The 19926-nt window shown below is 48.1% G+C and overlaps 1 protein-coding gene across 5 annotated transcripts in view; it reads right to left on the bottom strand.

Moving 5' to 3' along the window:
* Positions 1-19926, bottom strand: part of LOC106572945 (F-actin-uncapping protein LRRC16A) — a 307628-nt gene that overhangs the window by 71983 nt on the left and 215719 nt on the right. For all 5 annotated transcript variants that reach the window (XM_045696617.1, XM_045696616.1, XM_045696613.1 and 2 more), the window contains 2 exons: positions 12322-12494; positions 5192-5260 (listed from right to left, as the gene is read on the bottom strand). In XM_045696617.1, the coding sequence (XP_045552573.1) occupies positions 5192-5260; positions 12322-12494 (242 nt within the window). The remainder of the gene's footprint in view (positions 1-5191; positions 5261-12321; positions 12495-19926) is intronic.

The raw sequence follows: 19926 nt of genomic DNA on the forward strand, positions 1-19926 counted from the left end.
CCTAAAGATGGCCACTTCTCTAGTAAACCCAGGGTGTTAACCTAAAGATGGCCAGTTATCTCTTATCTATAGGCCTTCAAGGAACTTCACTGGATGCATTTATTGTAGCTGACAGTGTGGTGAAGAAGGCGTAACAGCGCCTCTTCAACCTCAGGAGGCTGAAGAAATGTGGCTTGTCACCCAAAACCCCGACAAACTTTTACAGATGCACAATCGAGAGCATCCTGTCGGGCTGTATCACCGCCTGGTACGGCAACTGCACTGCCCTCAACCGCAGGGCTCTCCAGAGGGTGGTGCGGTCTGCTCAACGCATCACCGGGAGCAAACTACCTGCCCTCCAGGACACCTACAGCAGCCGATGTCACAGGAAGGCCAAAAAGATCATCAAGGACATCAACCACCCGAGCCACTGCCTGTTCACCCCGCTATCATCCAGAAGGTGAGGTTAGTACAGGTGTATCATAGCTGGGACCGAGAGACTGAAAAACAGCTTCTATCTCAAGGCCGTCAGACTGTTAAACAACCATCACTAACATAGAGAGGCTGCTGCCTACATTGAGACCCAATCACCGGCCACTTTAATAAATGGATTACTAGTCACTTTAAATAATGCCACTTTAATAATGTTTACATATCTTACATTACACATATCACATGTATATACTGTATGGCATTGGTATTCTATACCATCTACTGCATCATGCCTATGCTGCTCGGCCATCGCTCATCCATATACTTATATGTACATATTCTCCTTCACCCCTTCAGATTAGTGTGTATTAGGTAGTTGTTGTGGAATTGTTCGATTCCGTGTTAGATATTACTGCACGGTGTAAGGGCTGCGTACTGGCGGCAGAGAAGTCAGGCGCAGGAGAGCAAAAACTGGGTTTACAACGGAGCAGTTTAATAATAAAAACACCGGAATCAGAACAAACAATCACTGGGTACAAAACCCGTCGCTCACCAGATAAACGTGCTCATACACTTACAATAAACTATTCTGGACAAGGACATGGGGGGACAGAGGGTTAAATACACAACATGTAATGATGGAATTGGAAGCAGGTGTGTGGGAAGACAAGACAAAACAAATGGAAAATGAAAAGTGGATGGATGATGGCTAGAAGACCGGCGACGCCGACCGCAGAACGCCGTCCGAACAAGGAGAGGAACCAGCTTCAGTGGAAGTCGTGACACTGTCAGAACTAGAAGCACAAGCATTTCACTACACTCGCATTAACATCTGCTAACCATGTGTATGTGACGTCTCTCCCCCTCTCTCTCCCTCTCCCTCTCCACCATGTGTATGTGACGTCTCTCCCCCTCTCTCTCCCTCTCCTCTCCACCATGTGTATGTGACGGTCTCTCTCCTCCTCTCTCTCCCCCCTCCTCTCCACCATGTGTATGTGACGTCTCTCTCCTCCTCTCTCTCCCTCTCCCTCTCCACCATGTGTATGTGACGCTCTCTCTCCTCCTCTCTCTCCCTCTCCCTCTCCACCATGTGTATGTGACGTCTCTCCCCCTCTCTCTCCCTCTCCCTCTCCACCATGTGTATGTGACGGTCTCTCTCCTCCTCTCTCTCCCTCTCCCTCTCCACCATGTGTATGTGACGTCTCTCCCCCTCTCTCTCCCTCTCCCTCTCCACCATGTGTATGTGACGGTCTCTCTCCTCCTCTCTCTCCCTCTCCCTCTCCACCATGTGTATGTGACGGTCTCTCTCCTCCTCTCTCTCCCTCTCCCTCTCCACCATGTGTATGTGACGTCTCTCTCCTCCTCTCTCTCCCTCCTCTCCACCATGTGTATGTGACGCTCTCTCTCCCTCTCCCCTCTCCACCATGTGTATGTGACGGTCTCTCTCCTCCTCTCTCTCCCTCTCCCTCTCCACCATGTGTATGTGACGGTCTCTCTCCTCCTCTCTCTCCCCCCTCCTCTCCACCATGTGTATGTGACGTCTCTCCCCCTCTCTCCCCCTCCTCTCCACCATGTGTATGTGACGGTCTCTCTCCTCCTCTCTCTCCCCCCTCCTCTCCACCATGTGTATGTGACGTCTCTCCCCCTCTCTCCCCCCTCCTCTCCACCATGTGTATGTGACGGTCTCTCTCCTCCTCTCTCTCCCCCTCCTCTCCACCATGTGTATGTGACGTCTCTCCCCCTCTCTCCCCCCTCTCTCCCCCTCCTCTCCACCATGTGTATGTGACGTCTCTCCCCCTCTCTCCCCCTCTCTCCCCCTCCTCTCCACCATGTGTATGTGACGTCTCTCCCCTCTCTCCCCCTCCTCTCCACCATGTGTATGTGACGGTCTCTCTCCCTCTCCCTCTCCACCATGTGTATGTGACGGTCTCTCCCCCTCTCCCTCTCTCTCCCCCTCCTCTCCACCATGTGTATGTGACAGTCTCTCCCCCCCTCCTCTCCACCATGTGTATGTGACGGTCTCTCTCCCTCTGTCTTCCCATCTCTCCCCTTCTCTCTCCCCCCTCCTCTCCACCATGTGTATGTGACGGTCTCTCTCCCTCTCCCTCTCCACCATGTGTATGTGACGGTCTCTCCCCCTCTCCCTCTCTCTCCCCCTCCTCTCCACCATGTGTATGTGACAGTCTCTCCCCCCTCCTCTCCACCATGTGTATGTGACGGTCTCTCTCCCTCTGTCTTCCCATCTCTCCCCTTCTCTCTCCCCCCTCCTCTCTACCATATGTATGTGACGTTCTCTCTCCCTCTCCCCTCTCTCTTCCCATCTCTCCCCTTCTCTCTCCCCCCTCCTCTCCACCATGTGTACCACAGGGTCCACATCCATCCTCATCACAAAGGAAATTACAAATCACCAGCCTCCCAGATTCATCACAGGGCGCTAGGTAAGCGTCCAGCCAGCCACCGCTTATTGTTATGCAGCAATTACAGAATGTAGATTCTATTTAAATGAGGATGAAACAAAGAAATTGGCCAGACACTCATGACTGAGTGGATTCTAATATCATTCAGCTCTAAATTCATAGACAGCCAATCACATGGTACCCTGTCTGGTGCTTGTCTGCCATTCCTCCCCCTCTCTCTCTCTCTCTCTCTCTCTCTCTCTCTGTCTCTATATTTCTCAGTCTCTCTCTCTCTCTCTCTCCCGATTCCCCAACCCTCTCTCTCCTCTCCCCCACCCCTCTTCTCTCTCTCCCCCACCCTCTCTCTTCTCTATTTTTCCTCTCCCCCACCCTCTCTCTTCTCTCTCTCCTCACCCCTCTTCTCTCTCCTCTCCCCACCCCTCTTCTCTCTCCTCTCCCCCACCCTCTCTCTTCTCTCTCCCCCACCCTCTCTCTTCTCTCTCCCCCACCCTCTCTCTTCTCTCTCTCCTCTCCCCCCTCTTCTCTCTCCTCTCCCCCCTCTTCTCTCTCCTCTCCCCCCACCCCCCTTCTCTCTCCTCTCCCCCCCACCCCCTTCTCTCTTCTCTATTTTTCCTCTCCCCCACCCTCTCTCTTCTCTCTCTCCTCACCCCACCCCTCTTCTCTCTCCTCTCTCCCACCCCTCTTCTCTCTCCTCTCCTCTCCCCCACCCCTCTTCTCTCTCCTCTCCCCCACCCTCTCTCTTCCTCAGCCCTCTCCTCTACCTCTCTCTCTCTGCTAACCTCTCTCTCTCTCTCGCTCTCTCTCTCCACCCTGTCTGTGCTGCCAGGGATGAACAGCAGGCCCAGACCCAAGCGGAGCAGAGAGATACACAATAACCTCACTGTTTTCTTTCCTCACCACAGCAGCCTGCTGTATCATCATTTGGATTCTGGTCATAATAATTCACCACAGTAGGCTACCTGATCCATGGGGCGGCAGGTAGACTAGTGGTTAGAGCGTTGGGACAGTAACCGAAAGGTTGCTTGATCGAATCCCCGAGCTGACAAGGTAAAAATCTGTCGTTCTGCCCCTGAACAAGGCAGTTAACCCACTGTTCCCCGGTAGGCCGTCATTGTAAATAAGAATTTGTTCTCAACTGACTTACCTGTTTGTTCTCAACTGACTTAAGAAATATGTCCTCTGGTTGTGTTTCTGGTCATATTCACTACAGTACTAGCTAGATCTCCATTGGTCCTCTGGTTGTGTTTCTGGTCATATTCACTACAGTACTAGCTAGATCTCCATTGGTCCTCTGGTTGTGTTTCTGGTCATATTCACTACAGTACTAGCTAGATCTCCATTGGTCCTCTGGTTGTGTTTCTGGTCATATTCACTACAGTACTAGCTAGATCTCCATTGGTCCTCTGGTTGTGTTTCTGGTCATATTCACTACAGTACTAGCTAGATCTCCATTGGTCCTCTGGTTGTGTTTCTGGTCATATTCACTACAGTACTAGCTAGATCTCCATTGGTCCTCTGGTTGTGTTTCTGGTCATATTCACTACAGTACTAGCTAGATCTCCATTGGTCCTCTGGTTGTGTTTCTGGTCATATTCACTACAGTACTAGCTAGATCTCCATTGGTCCTCTGGTTGTGTTTCTGCCTCCACCACAGTATCTCCCCACCCAGGAGATCCATCTCTTTCCAGAGGCTCTCCTCTTCCCTCCTCTCCTCTCCTCTTCCCTCCTCTCCCATGCCATGCCCTCCTCTCCCTAGATCCCCTTCTTCCCTTCTCCCCTCCTCTCCATCCCCTTCTCCCCTCTCCATCCCCTTCTCCCCTTTCCCCTCCTCTCCATCCCCTTCTCCCCTTTCCCCTCTCCATCCCCTTCTCCCCTCTCCATCCCCTTCTCCCCTTTCCCCTCCTCTCCATCCCCTTCTCCCCTCTCCATCCCCTTCTCCCCTTTCCCCTCCTCTCCATCCCCTTCTCCCCTTTCCTCTCCTCTCCATCCCCTTCTCCCCTTTCCTCTCCTCTCCATCCCCTTCTCCCCTTTCCCCTCCTCTCCATCCCCTCCTCTCCATCCCCTTCTCCCCTTTCCTCTCCTCTCCATCCCCTCCCCTCCATCCCCTTTCCCCTCCTCTCCATCCCCCTTCCCCTCCCCTCCCCTCCATCCCCTTCCCCCTCTTGAGACATCCTCATACGTCTGCTACATCCTTCCTCCCTGTTACAGTTCACACACACACACACACACACACACACACACACACACACACACACACACACACACACACACACACACACACACACACACACACACACACACACACACACACACACACACACACACACACACACACACACACAGAGAATCCCATTGCTACTCACTTCTCCAGAGCAGCTGCTACATCCTGGAGACCTTGAGGACTGATGTTGTTCTTATCCCAGATCACCGTCCTGGTGAAACAGATCAGAAGCATCTATCAATCACATATCAAACGCTCCCACTGTCTGGTATCTACAGTAACACACTTTAACAGAGAGACAGACTGAGAGAATCATCTATCAATCACATATCAAACGCTCCCACTGTCTGGTATCTACAGTAACACACTTTAACAGAGAGACAGACTGAGAGAATCATCTATCAATCACATATCAAACGCTACCACTGTCTGGTATCTACAGTAACACACTTTAACAGAGAGACAGACTGAGAGAATCATCTATCAATCACATATCAAACGCTCCCACTGTCTGGTATCTACAGTAACACACTTTAACAGAGAGACAGACTGAGAGAATCATCTATCAATCACATATCAAACCCTCCCAGTGTCTGGTATCTACAGTAACACACTTTAACAGAGAGACAGACTGAGAGAATCATCTATCAATCACATATCAAACCCTCCCAGTGTCTGGTATCTACAGTAACACACTTTAACAGAGAGACAGAGAGAATCATCTATCAATCACATATCAAACGCTCCCACTGTCTGGTATCTACAGTAACACACTTTAACAGAGAGACAAACTGAGAGAATCATCTATCAATCACATATCAAACCCTCCCACTGTCTGGTATCTACAGTAACACACTTTAACAGAGAGACAGACTGAGAGAATCATCTATCAATCACATATCAAACGCTCCCACTGTCTGGTATATACAGTAACACACTTTAACAGAGAGACAGACAGAGAGAATCATCTATCAATCACATATCAAACCCTCCCAGTGTCTGGTATCTACAGTAACACACTTTAACAGAGAGACAGACTGAGAGAATCATCTATCAATCACATATCAAACCCTCCCAGTGTCTGGTATCTACAGTAACACACTTTAACAGAGAGACAGACTGAGAGAATCATCTATCAATCACATATCAAACGCTCCCACTGTCTGGTATCTACAGTAACACACTTTAACAGAGAGACAGAGAGAATCATCTATCAATCACATATCAAACGCTCCCACTGTCTGGTATCTACAGTAACACACTTTAACAGAGAGACAGACTGAGAGAATCATCTATCAATCACATATCAAACGCTCCCACTGTCTGGTATATACAGTAACACACTTTAACAGAGAGACAGACTGAGAGAATCATCTATCAATCACATATCAAACCCTCCCAGTGTCTGGTATCTACAGTAACACACTTTAACAGAGAGACAAACTGAGAGAATCATCTATCAATCACATATCAAACGCTCCCACTGTCTGGTATCTACAGTAACACACTTTAACAGAGAGACAGACTGAGAGAATCATCTATCAATCACATATCAAACGCTCCCACTGTCTGGTATCTACAGTAACACACTTTAACAGAGAGACAGACAGAGAGAATCATCTATCAATCACATATCAAACCCTCCCACTGTCTGGTATATACAGTAACACACTTTAACAGAGAGACAGACAGAGAGAATCATCTATCAATCACATATCAAACGCTCCCACTGTCTGGTATCTACAGTAACACACTTTAACAGAGAGACAGACAGAGAGAATCATCTATCAATCACATATCAAACGCTCCCACTGTCTGGTATCTACAGTAACACACTTTAACAGAGAGACAGACAGAGAGAATCATCTATCAATCACATATCAAACGCTCCCACTGTCTGGTATCTACAGTAACACACTTTAACAGAGAGACAGACTGAGAGAATCATCTATCAATCACATATCAAACGCTCCCACTGTCTGGTATCTACAGTAACACACTTTAACAGAGAGACAAACTGAGAGAATCATCAGAGCACATCTCAAAACAATTACTCATAATACTCAAATATTTCATCATTCAAACCATCGTCAGAGTGTCTGAGAGAGTCCTCTCCTAACCAAACCATCATCAAAGTGTCAGACAGTCCTCTCATCTCCAAACCATCATCAGAGTGTCTGACAGTCCTCTCCTCTTCAAACCATTATCAGAGTGTCTGAGACAGTCCTCTCCTCTCCAAACCATCATCAGAGTGTCTGCTACAGTCCTCTCCTCTCCAAACCATCATCAGAGTATCTGAGAGAGTCCTCTCCTCTCCAAACCATCATCAGAGTATCTGAGACAGTCCTCTCCTCACCAAACCATCATCAAAGTGTCTGAGACAGTCCTCTCATCTCCAAACCATCATCAGAGTGTCTGACAGTCCTCTCCTCTTCAAACCATTATCAGAGTGTCTGAGACAGTCCTCTCCTCACCAAACCATCATCAGGGTGTCTGAGACAGTCCTCTCCTCTCCAAACCATCATCAGAGTGTCTGACAGTCCTCTCCTCTCCAAACCATCATCAGGGTGTCTGAGACAGTCCTCTCCTCACCAAACCATCATCAGGGTGTCTGAGACAGTCCTCTCCTCTCCAAACCATCATCAGAGTGTCTGAGGGAGTCCTCTCCTCACCAAACCATCATCAGAGTGTCTGAGACAGTCCTCTCCTCTCCAAACCATCATCAGAGTGTCTGAGGCAGTCCTCTCCTCTCCAAACCAGCATCAGAGGGTCTGAGACAGTCCTCTCCTCTCCAAACCATCATCAGAGTGTCTGAGACAGTCCTCTCCTCACCAAACCATCATCAGGGTGTCTGAGGCAGTCCTCTCCTCACCAAACTATCATCAGAGTGTCTGCTACAGTCCTCTCCTCTCCAAACCATCATCAGAGTATCTGAGAGAGTCCTCTCCTCTCCAAACCATCATCAGAGTATCTGAGACAGTCCTCTCCTCACCAAACCATCATCAGGGTATCTGAGACAGTCCTCTCCTCTCCAAACCATCATCAGGGTATCTGAGACAGTCCTCTCCTCTCCAAACCATCATCAGTGTCTGAGACAGTCCTCTCCTCTCCAAACCATCATCAGAGTGTCTGAGACAGTCCTCTCCTCTCCAAACTATCCTCAGAGTGTCTGCGACAGTCCTCTCCTCTCCAAACCATCATCAGAGTATCTGAGAGAGTCCTCTCCTCACCAAACATCATCAGAGTGTCTGAGACAGTCCTCTCCTCTCCAAACCATCATCAGAGTGTCTGAGACAGTCCTCTCCTCTCCAAACCATTATCAGAGTGTCTGAGACAGTCCTCTCCTCTCCAAACCATCATCACAGTGTCTGAGACAGTCCTCTCCTCACCAAACCACCATCAGACTGTGTGAGGGAGTCCTCTCCTCACCAAACCATCAGAGTGTCTGAGGCAGTCCTCTCCTCACCAAACCATCATCAGAGTGTCTGACAGTCCTCTCCTCTCCAAACCATTATCAGAGTGTCTGAGACAGTCCTCTCCTCACCAAACCATCATCAGAGTGTCTGAGGCAGTCCTCTCCTCACCAAACCCTCATCAAAGTGTCTGAGACAGTCCTCTCCTCACCAAACCATCATCAGGGTGTCTGAGGGAGTCCTCTCCTCTCCAAACCAGCATCAGGGTGTCTGAGACAGTCCTCTCCTCTCCAAACCATCATCAGAGTGTCTGAGACAGTCCTCTCCTCTCCAAACCATCATCAGAGTCTCTGAGACAGTCCTCTCCTCTCCTCTCCAAACCATCATCAGAGTGTCTGAGACAGTCCTCTCCTCTCCAAACCATCATCAGAGTGTCTGAGACAGTCCTCTCCTCACCAAACCATCATCAGAGTGTCTCAGGCAGTCCTCTCCTCTCCAAACCATCATCAGAGTGTCTGAGACAGTCCTCTCCTCTCCAAACCATCATCAGAGTGTCTGAGGCAGTCCTCTCCTCACCAAACCATCATCAGGGTGTCTGAGGCAGTCCTCCCCTCTCCAAACCATCATAAGAGTGTCTGAGACAGTCCTCTCCTCACCAAACCACCATCAGACTGTGTGAGGGAGTCCTCTCCTCACCAAACCATCATCAGAGTGTCTAGAGGCAGTCCTCTCCTCACCAAATCATCATCAGAGTATCTGAGAGAGTCCTCTCCTCACTAAACCATCATCAGAGTGTCTGAGACAGTCCTCTCCTCACCAAACCATCATCAGGGTGTCTGAGACAGTCCTCTCCGCTCCAAACCATCATCAGAGTGTCTGAGTGAGTCCTCTCCTCACCAAACCATCATCAGAGTGTCTGAGACAGTCCTCTCCTCTCCAAACCATCATCAGAGTGTCTGAGACAGTCCTCTCCTCCCCAAACCATCATCAGCGTATCTGAGACAGTCCTCTCCTCTCCAAACCATCATCAGAGTGTCTGAGACAGTCCTCTCCTCTCCAAACCATCATCAGGGTGTCTGAGACAGTCCTCTCCTCTCCAAACCATCATCAGAGTGTCTGAGACAGTCCTCTCCTCACCAAACCATCATCAGGCTGTCTGAGGCAGTCCTCTCCTCTCCAAACCATCATCAGAGTGTCTGAGACAGTCCTCTCCTCACCAAACCATCATCAGGGTGTCTGAGACAGTCCTCTCCTCTCCAAACCATCATCAGAGTGTCTGAGACAGCCCTCTCCTCACCAAACCATCATCAGGGTGTATGAGACAGTCCTCTCCTCACCAAACCATCATCAGAGTGTCTGAGACAGTCCTCTCCTCTCCAAACCATCATCAGAGTGTCTGAGGCAGTTCTCTCCTCACCAAACCATCATCAGGGTGTCTGAGGCAGTCCTCTCCTCTCCAAACCATCATAAGAGTGTCTGAGACAGTCCTCTCCTCACCAAACCACCATCAGACTGTGTGAGGGAGTCCTCTCCTCACCAAACCATCATCAGAGTGTCTAGAGGCAGTCCTCTCCTCACCAAATCATCATCAGAGTATCTGAGAGAGTCCTCTCCTCACTAAACCATCATCAGAGTGTCTGAGACAGTCCTCTCCTCTCCAAACCATCATCACAGTGTCTGAGACAGTCCTCTCCTCACCAAACCACCATCAGACTGTGTGAGGGAGTCCTCTCCTCACCAAACCATCAGAGTGTCTGAGGCAGTCCTCTCCTCACCAAACCATCATCAGAGTGTCTGACAGTCCTCTCCTCTCCAAACCATTATCAGAGTGTCTGAGACAGTCCTCTCCTCACCAAACCATCATCAGAGTGTCTGAGGCAGTCCTCTCCTCTCCAAACCCTCATCAGAGTGTCTGAGACAGTCCTCTCCTCACCAAACCATCATCAGGGTGTCTGAGGGAGTCCTCTCCTCTCCAAACCAGCATCAGGGTGTCTGAGACAGTCCTCTCCTCTCCAAACCATCATCAGAGTGTCTGAGACAGTCCTCTCCTCTCCAAACCATCATCAGAGTCTCTGAGACAGTCCTCTCCTCTCCTCTCCAAACCATCATCAGAGTGTCTGAGACAGTCCTCTCCTCTCCAAACCATCATCAGAGTGTCTGAGACAGTCCTCTCCTCACCAAACCATCATCAGAGTGTCTCAGGCAGTCCTCTCCTCTCCAAACCATCATCAGAGTGTCTGAGACAGTCCTCTCCTCTCCAAACCATCATCAGAGTGTCTGAGGCAGTCCTCTCCTCACCAAACCATCATCAGGGTGTCTGAGACAGTCCTCTCCTCACCAAACCACCATCAGACTGTGTGAGGGAGTCCTCTCCTCACTAAACCATCATCAGAGTGTCTGAGACAGTCCTCTCCTCACCAAACCATCATCAGGGTGTCTGAGACAGTCCTCTCCTCTCCAAACCATCATCAGAGTGTCTGAGACAGTCCTCTCCTCCCCAAACCATCATCAGCGTATCTGAGACAGTCCTCTCCTCTCCAAACCATCATCAGAGTGTCTGAGACAGTCCTCTCCTCTCCAAACCATCATCAGGGTGTCTGAGACAGTCCTCTCCTCTCCAAACCATCATCAGAGTGTCTGAGACAGTCCTCTCCTCACCAAACCATCATCAGGCTGTCTGAGGCAGTCCTCTCCTCTCCAAACCATCATCAGAGTGTCTGAGACAGTCCTCTCCTCACCAAACCATCATCAGGGTGTCTGAGACAGTCCTCTCCTCTCCAAACCATCATCAGAGTGTCTGAGACAGTCCTCTCCTCACCAAACCATCATCAGGGTGTATGAGACAGTCCTCTCCTCACCAAACCATCATCAGAGTGTCTGAGACAGTCCTCTCCTCTCCAAACCATCATCAGAGTGTCTGAGGCAGTTCTCTCCTCACCAAACCATCATCAGGGTGTCTGAGGCAGTCCTCTCCTCTCCAAACCATCATCAGAGTGTCTGAGACAGTCCTCTCCTCACCAAACCACCATCAGACTGTGTGAGGGAGTCCTCTCCTCACCAAACCATCATCAGAGTGTCTAGAGGCAGTCCTCTCCTCACCAAATCATCATCAGAGTATCTGAGAGAGTCCTCTCCTCACTAAACCATCATCAGAGTGTCTGAGACAGTCCTCTCCTCACCAAACCATCATCAGGGTGTCTGAGACAGTCCTCTCCTCACCAAACCATCATCAGAGTGTCTGAGAGAGTCCTCTCCTCACCAAACCATCATCAGAGTGTCTGAGACAGTCCTCTCCTCTCCAAACCATCATCAGAGTGTCTGAGACAGTCCTCTCCTCTCCAAACCATCATCAGCGTATCTGAGACAGTCCTCTCCTCTCCAAACCATCATCAGAGTGTCTGAGACAGTCCTCTCCTCTCCAAACCATCATCAGGGTGTCTGAGACAGTCCTCTCCTCTCCAAACCATCATCAGAGTGTCTGAGACAGTCCTCTCCTCACCAAACCATCATCAGGCTGTCTGAGGCAGTCCTCTCCTCTCCAAACCATCATCAGAGTGTCTGAGACAGTCCTCTCCTCACCAAACCACCATCAGACTGTGTGAGGGAGTCCTCTCCTCACCAAACCATCATCAGAGTGTCTGAGACAGTCCTCTCCTCTCCAAACCATCATCAGAGTGTCTGAGACAGTCCTCTCCTCACCAAACCATCATCAGGGTGTCTGAGACAGTCCTCTCCTCTCCAAACCATCATCAGAGTGTCTGAGACAGTCCTCTCCTCACCAAACCATCATCAGGGTGTATGAGACAGTCCTCTCCTCACCAAACCATCATCAGAGTGTCTGAGACAGTCCTCTCCTCACCTTAGTTTGCTGTTGATCTGCAGGGCCTTGGCCAGCATCTTAGCCCCCATGTCTCCCATGGCGTTCCCACTGATATCCACCCTGGTCAGACTGGTGTTGCTGCCCAGAGCATTCAGCACAATGGTCAGGTCTGTCTTCAGCTTAGAGTCAGCCAGGGACAGAGACGTCAGGGGCTGCAGGGGGACAAGGGATACTCAATATCAATAAATCAATTACATTTATTTATATAGCCCTTTTTAACCCTAACACTTATACAGTAACCGAGCCTAAACCGTAACAGTTTTACAGTAACCTCAGCCTAAACCCTAACCCTTTTACAGTAACACAGCCCAAACCCTAACCCTTTTACAGTAACCCAGCCTAAACCATAACAGTTTTACAGTAACCTCAGCCTAAACCCTAACCCTTTTACAGTAACACAGCCCAAACCCTAACCCTTTTACAGTAACCCAGCCTAAACCATAACAGTTTTACAGTAACCTCAGCCTAAACCCTAACCCTTTTACAGTAACCCAGCCTAAACCCTAACACTTATACAGTAACCTCAGCCTAAACCCTAACACTTATACAGTAACCTCAGCCTAAACCCTAACCCTTTCACAGTAACCTCAGCCTAAACCATAACACTTATACAGTAACCTCAGCCTAAACCATAACACTTATACAGTAACCTCAGCCTAAACCATAACACTTATACAGTAACCTCAGCCTAAACCATAACAGTTTTACAGTAACCTCAGCCTAAACCCTAACCCTTTCACAGTAACCCAGCCTAAACCCTAACACTTATACAGTAACCTCAGCCTAAACCCTAACACTTATACAGTAACCTCAGCCTAAACCATAACACTTATACAGTAACCTCAGCCTAAACCCTAACACTTATACAGTAACCTCAGCCTAAACCCTAACACTTATACAGTAACCTCAGCCTAAACCCTAACACTTTCACAGTAACCTCAGCCTAAACCCTAACACTTATACAGTAACCTCAGCCTAAACCCTAACACTTATACAGTAACCTCAGCCTAAACCCTAACACTTATACAGTAACCTCAGCCTAAACCATAACACTTATACAGTAACCTCAGCCTAAACCCTAACACTTATACAGTAACCTCAGCCTAAACCCTAACACTTATACAGTAACCTCAGCCTAAACCCTAACCCTTTCACAGTAACCCAGCCTAAACCATAACACTTATACAGTAACCTCAGCCTAAACCATAACACTTATACAGTAACCTCAGCCTAAACCCTAACCCTTTCACAGTAACCCAGCCTAAACCATAACACTTATACAGTAACCTCAGCCTAAACCATAACACTTATACAGTAACCTCAGCCTAAACCCTAACCCTTTCACAGTAACCCAGCCTAAACCATAACACTTATACAGTAACCTCAGCCTAAACCATAACACTTATACAGTAACCTCAGCCTAAACCCTAACACTTATACAGTAACCTCAGCCTAAACCCTAACACTTATACAGTAACCTCAGCCTAAACCATAACACTTATACAGTAACCTCAGCCTAAACCCTAACACTTATACAGTAACCTCAGCCTAAACCATAACACTTATACAGTAACCTCAGCCTAAACCCTAACCCTTTCACAGTAACCCAGCCTAAACCCTAACACTTATACAGTAACCTCAGCCTAAACCATAACACTTATACAGTAACCTCAGCCTAAACCATAACACTTATACAGTAACCTCAGCCTAAACCATAACACTTATACAGTAACCTCAGCCTAAACCATAACACTTATACAGTAACCTCAGCCTAAACCCTAAAGAGCAAGCAGAAACAAAAGCACAGTGGCCAGGACAAACTAGAGCGGAACCAGGCTCAGAGGGGAGGCCCAAGAAGACTCAGTCTCCACAATGCTAATCTATGCTCCCATGTGAAAAAAAACCCCAGTGAAAGTTATTTTTCTTGTTAGACTCTTTCTCTTTGATAGATGTCTTGACTTTGAGCTCAGAAAAAAAGTTCAACGTAAGAAACATTCTTCACTTCAAAAAGCAACTACATTATTGGCCCGAATTTCATACCTTTTTACAGCTTGGCAGCTCCAGTTTTCATCTCTATAACTTTGATCTCATTAAACTAAGTCCCCAGACACAGCACCTCTCAGCACGGATAACAATTAACATTGGATTCTTTTCTGCCTGACATTTCACATTTTCGGGGATTTTCCTGGACATAATAAATGAAATGGGTGCCTCAGATATCCAAATGCAAAGCCTACAACTGGGATGAAATGCAGACAGGTTTAGAGGAACAGCGTCGAGGTCAAAGCTAACGTCAAGCCTTTAAACACCCCATCACATCCCATCTCTGCTCAGCAGGGAGCTGCATGTAGATTGACTAGATTTGAAAGCATTTTGTTTTGACTGACTACTAAAAGACCTTGACCAGAGAGATTCTAACCTCAGTTCAAACAGCTAACTGAGGAAGAGCTTAGTATCCAGCTGGTTTGGTAGAGGGGGAGAGGGAGACGAGGGGAGACGGGAAGGTGGAGACGAGGGGAGACGGGGGAGGGGGAGACGAGGGGAGACGGGGGAGAGGGAGACGAGGGGAGACGGGGAGAGGGAGACGAGGGGAGACGGGGAGAGGGAGACGAGGGGAGACGGGGGGAGACGGGGGAGACAAGGGGAGACGGGGAGGTGGAGACGAGGGGAGACGGAGACGAGGGGAGACGGGGGAGAGGGAGACGAGGGGAGACGGGGAGGGGGAGACGGGGAGGGAAACGAGGGGAACGGGGGAGAGGGAGACGAGGGGAGACGGGGAGGGGGAGACAAGGGAGGGAGACGAGGGGAGACGGGGAGAGGGAGATGAGGGGAGACAGGGGAGAGGGAGACGAGGGGAGACGGGGGAGAGGGAGAGGGAGACGAGGGAGAGGGAGACGAGGGGAGACGGGGAGACAAGGGGAGACGGGGAGGTGGAGACGAGGGGAGACGGGGAGAGGGGAGACGGGGGAGAGGGAGACGAGGGGAGACGGGGGGAGACAAGGGGAGACGGGGAGGGGGAGACAAGGAGGTGGAGACGAGGGGAGACAGGGGAGGGGGGAGACGAGGGGAGACGGGGGAGAGGGGAGACGGGGAGAGGGAGACGAGGGGAGACGGGGGGAGACACAAGGGGAGACGGGGAGGTGGAGACGGAGACGAGGGGAGACGGAGACGAGGGGAGACGGGGGAGAGGGAGACGAGGGGAGACGGGGAGGGGGAGACGGGGGAGGGAAACGAGGGGAGACGGGGGAGAGGGAGACGAGGGGAGACGGGGAGGGGGAGACAAGGGAGGGAGACGAGGGGAGACGGGGAGAGGGAGACGAGGGGAGACAGGGGAGAGGGAGACGAGGGGAGACGGGGGAGAGGGAGAGGGAGACGAGGGAGAGGGAGACGAGGGGAGACGGGGAGGGGGAGGAGAGGGAGACGAGGGGAGACGGGGGAGAGGGAGACGAGGGGAGACGGGTAGAGGGAGACGAGGGGAGACGGGGGAGGGGGAGACGAGGGAGGGAGACGAGGGGGGACGGGGGAGGGGGAGAGGAGGGGAGACGGGGAGGGGGAGAGGAGGGGAGACGGGGGAGGGGGAGACAAGCGGGGAGAAGACATCAAAAGCTGTGTTATGCTGACTCTGTTCTGTCTGGTTCAGAGATAAACTACTGACTCTGTTCTGTCTGGTTCAGAGATAAACTACTGACTCTGTTCTGTCTGGTTCAGAGTTAAACTACTGACTCTGTTCTGTCTGGTTCAGAGTTAAACTACTGACTCTGTTCTGTCTGGTTCAGAGATAAACTACTGACTCTGTTCTGTCTGGTTCAGAGATAAACTACTGACTCTGTTCTGTCTGGTTCAGAGATAAACTACTGACTCTGTTCTGTCTGGTTCAGAGTTAAACTACTGACTCTGTTCTGTCTGGTTCAGAGATAAACTACTGACTCTATTCTGTCTGGTTCAGAGTTAAACTACTGACTCTGTTCTGTCTGGTTCAGAGATAAACTACTGACTCTGTTCTGTCTGGTTCAGAGATAAACTACTGACTCTGTTCTGTCTGGTTCAGAGATAAACTACTGACTCTGTTCTGTCTGGTTCAGAGTTAAACTACTGACTCTGTTCTGTCTGGTTCAGAGATAAACTACTGACTCTGTTCTGTCTGGTTCAGAGATAAACTACTGACTCTGTTCTGTCTGGTTCAGAGATAAACTACTGACTCTGTTCTGTCTGGTTCAGAGATAAACTACTGACTCTGTTCTGTCTGGTTCAGAGATAAACTACTGACTGTTCTGTCTGGTTCAGAGATAAACTACTGACTCTGTTCTGTCTGGTTCAGAGATAAACTACTGACTCTGTTCTGTCTGGTTCAGAGATAAACTACTGACTCTGTTCTGTCTGGTTCAGAGTTAAACTACTGACTCTGTTCTGTCTGGTTCAGAGATAAACTACTGACTCTGTTCTGTCTGGTTCAGAGATAAACTACTGACTCTGTTCTGTCTGGTTCAGAGATAAACTACTGACTCTGTTCTGTCTGGTTCAGAGTTAAACTACTGACTCTGTTCTGTCTGGTTCAGAGATAAACTACTGACTCTGTTCTGTCTGGTTCAGAGATAAACTACTGACTCTGTTCTGTCTGGTTCAGAGATAAACTACTGACTCTGTTCTGTCTGGTTCAGAGATAAACTACTGACTCTGTTCTGTCTGGTTCAGAGATAAACTACTGACTCTGTTCTGTCTGGTTCAGAGTTAAACTACTGACTCTGTTCTGTCTGGTTCAGAGATAAACTACTGACTCTATTCTGTCTGGTTCAGAGATAAACTACTGACTCTGTTCTGTCTGGTTCAGAGATAAACTACTGACTCTGTTCTGTCTGGTTCAGAGATAAACTACTGACTCTGTTCAGTCTGGTTCAGAGATAAACTACTGACTCTGTTCTGTCTGGTTCAGAGATAAACTACTGACTCTGTTCTGTCTGGTTCAGAGTTAAACTACTGACTCTGTTCTGTCTGGTTCAGAGATAAACTACTGACTCTGTTCTGTCTGGTTCAGAGATAAACTACTGACTCTGTTCTGTCTGGTTCAGAGATAAACTACTGACTCTGTTCTGTCTGGTTCAGAGATAAACTACTGACTCTGTTCTGTCTGGTTCAGAGATAAACTACTGACTCTGTTCTGTCTGGTTCAGAGATAAACTACTGACTCTGTTCTGTCTGGTTCAGAGTTAAACTACTGACTCTGTTCTGTCTGGTTCAGAGATAAACTACTGACTCTGTTCTGTCTGGTTCAGAGTTAAACTACTGACTCTGTTCTGTCTGGTTCAGAGTTAAACTACTGACTCTGTTCTGTCTGGTTCAGAGTTAAACTACTGACTCTGTTCTGTCTGGTTCAGAGATAAACTACTGACTCTGGTTCAGAGTTAAACTACTGATTCTTTCATTACGTCTTTGGTCTGGTTCAAATCCAGGCATCCAGACTACTGCTGCACTATAATGTACACTCTCTGACGTACAGTGTGCATTTGGACAGTGACGCTAAAACGTTACATTTGGCTTTATATTCCAGAATTTGGGGATTTGAGATCAAATGTTTTATATGAGGTTGACAGTACAGAATGTCACATTTTATCTTTGGGTATTTTCATACGTATCTGTTTTACCATTTAGAAATCAATGCAATTTAATAAGTATTTGGACAAATTTCACTATATTTGTCACATCCTGACCATAGAAAGCTTTTATTTTCTATGGTAGAGTAGGTCAGGGCGTGACAAGGGGTTTTGTCTAGTTTTTTTATGTCTATGCTGGTTCTAGTTTCTTTTTTCTATGTTGGGGGGGGGTTTGTCTAGTTTTGTATTTCTATGTGGGGTTCTAGTTTCTGTATTTCTATGTTTTTTTTGGGGGGGGGGGGTGATCCTGGTCATCGTTGTCTCTAATTGGGGATCATATTTAAGTTGTTGTTTTTCCCACTAGGTTTTGTGGGAGATTGTTTTGAGTAAGTGTATGTTGCACCTCTTCGTCACGGTTTGTTTTGTTTATGAGTTTATTTGTATGTCTTCGATAGTTTCACAGTTTTAATAAAATGTGGAACGATACACACGCTGCGCCTTGGTCCCATTCTTCAGACAGCCATGACAATAGTGTATAACATTTTGGCAAAAGTTTAGTGTTTGGTCCCATATTCTTAGCACACAGTGACTACATCAAGCTTGTGATTCTACAAACTATTTGGATGCATTTGTAGTTTGTTTTGGTTGTATTTCAGATTATTTTCATAAATTAATGGTAAATCATGTATTATGTAATTTTGGAGTCACTTTTAATGTAAATAAGAGTAGAATATGTTTCTGAACACTTATACATAAATGTTTTATCTTTATTTAAGCAGGCAAGTCAGTTAAGAACAAGTTCTTATTTACAATGACGGCCTACCCCGGCCAAACCCGGGTGATGCTGGGCCAATTGTGCGCTGCCCTATGAGACTCCCAATCACGGCCGGTTGTGATACAGCCTGGATTCGAACCAGGGTGTCTGTAGCACTGAGATGCAGTGCCTTAGCCTGCTGCACCAATTGGGAGCCCCATCCAATAGATGTGGATGCCTCCATGATCATGGATAATCATGGTAGCGTTAGGTCTCTCATTCAGACGACAGTGTGTGGGAGCAGAAGCATCTTTGAATTTGTTATGTGTAAAATAACATTTAATCAGTGGAGGTTCCTCAGAGGAGGAAGGGAAGGACAATCATCACTGAATTTCATAAAAATGTAAATAGTGAAACGTTCAAAAAGTTAACCTTTTTAGATAAAACTATACTAAATATAATCACGTCACCAAATAATTGATTAAAACACACTGTTTTGCAATGAAGGTCTACAGTAGCCTCAACAGCACTCTGTAGGGTAGCAACATGGTGTAGCCGGAGGACAGCTAGCTTCCGTCCTCCTCTGGGTACATTGACTTCAATACAAAACCTAGGAGGCTCATGGTTCTCACCCCCTTCCATAGACTTACACAGCAATTATGACAACTTCCGGAGGATGTCCTCCAACCTATCAGAGCTCTTGCAGCATGAACTGACATATTGTCAACCCAATCAAAGGATCAGAGAATGAATCTAGTACTGAAAGCATAAGCTACAGCTAGTTAGCAGTGCATAAATTGTGGTGAGTAGTTGACTCAAAGAGAAAGACAATAGTTGAACAGTTTTGAACAAACTTAATTTCTTCCGAAATGAAGGAGAAGCAAGAGAGCGAGTGAGAGAGATCACTCATATTTCGTAGTATGTTTTTTTCACTTTCACTTACTTAGCTAGCATCGAATGCAGCTAGCTAGTTTAGCCTACTCAAACACCCGGCTCAAACAGAGAGGGATGCTATGTTAGCTAGCTGGTTATTGCTATCCAACACAGGAACTCTTCCAAGTCAAGGTAAGCTTTTGGTTTTATAAATATATTGCCACCGGGACTCGCCGGTGTAAACTGCTTGCTGCTGACTGTACACTGTACTGCATGATTGTAGCGGGTTTACTAAAGCGTTAGTTCAAGTACTTCTAGCCAACTATGACGTACAACAATGTATGCTGTGTGTAGCGGTTAGCGGTCATG

Source organism: Salmo salar, chromosome ssa02, assembly GCF_905237065.1.
Source record: "Salmo salar chromosome ssa02, Ssal_v3.1, whole genome shotgun sequence".
In the NCBI taxonomy this organism is placed as follows: Eukaryota; Metazoa; Chordata; class Actinopteri; order Salmoniformes; family Salmonidae; genus Salmo; species Salmo salar.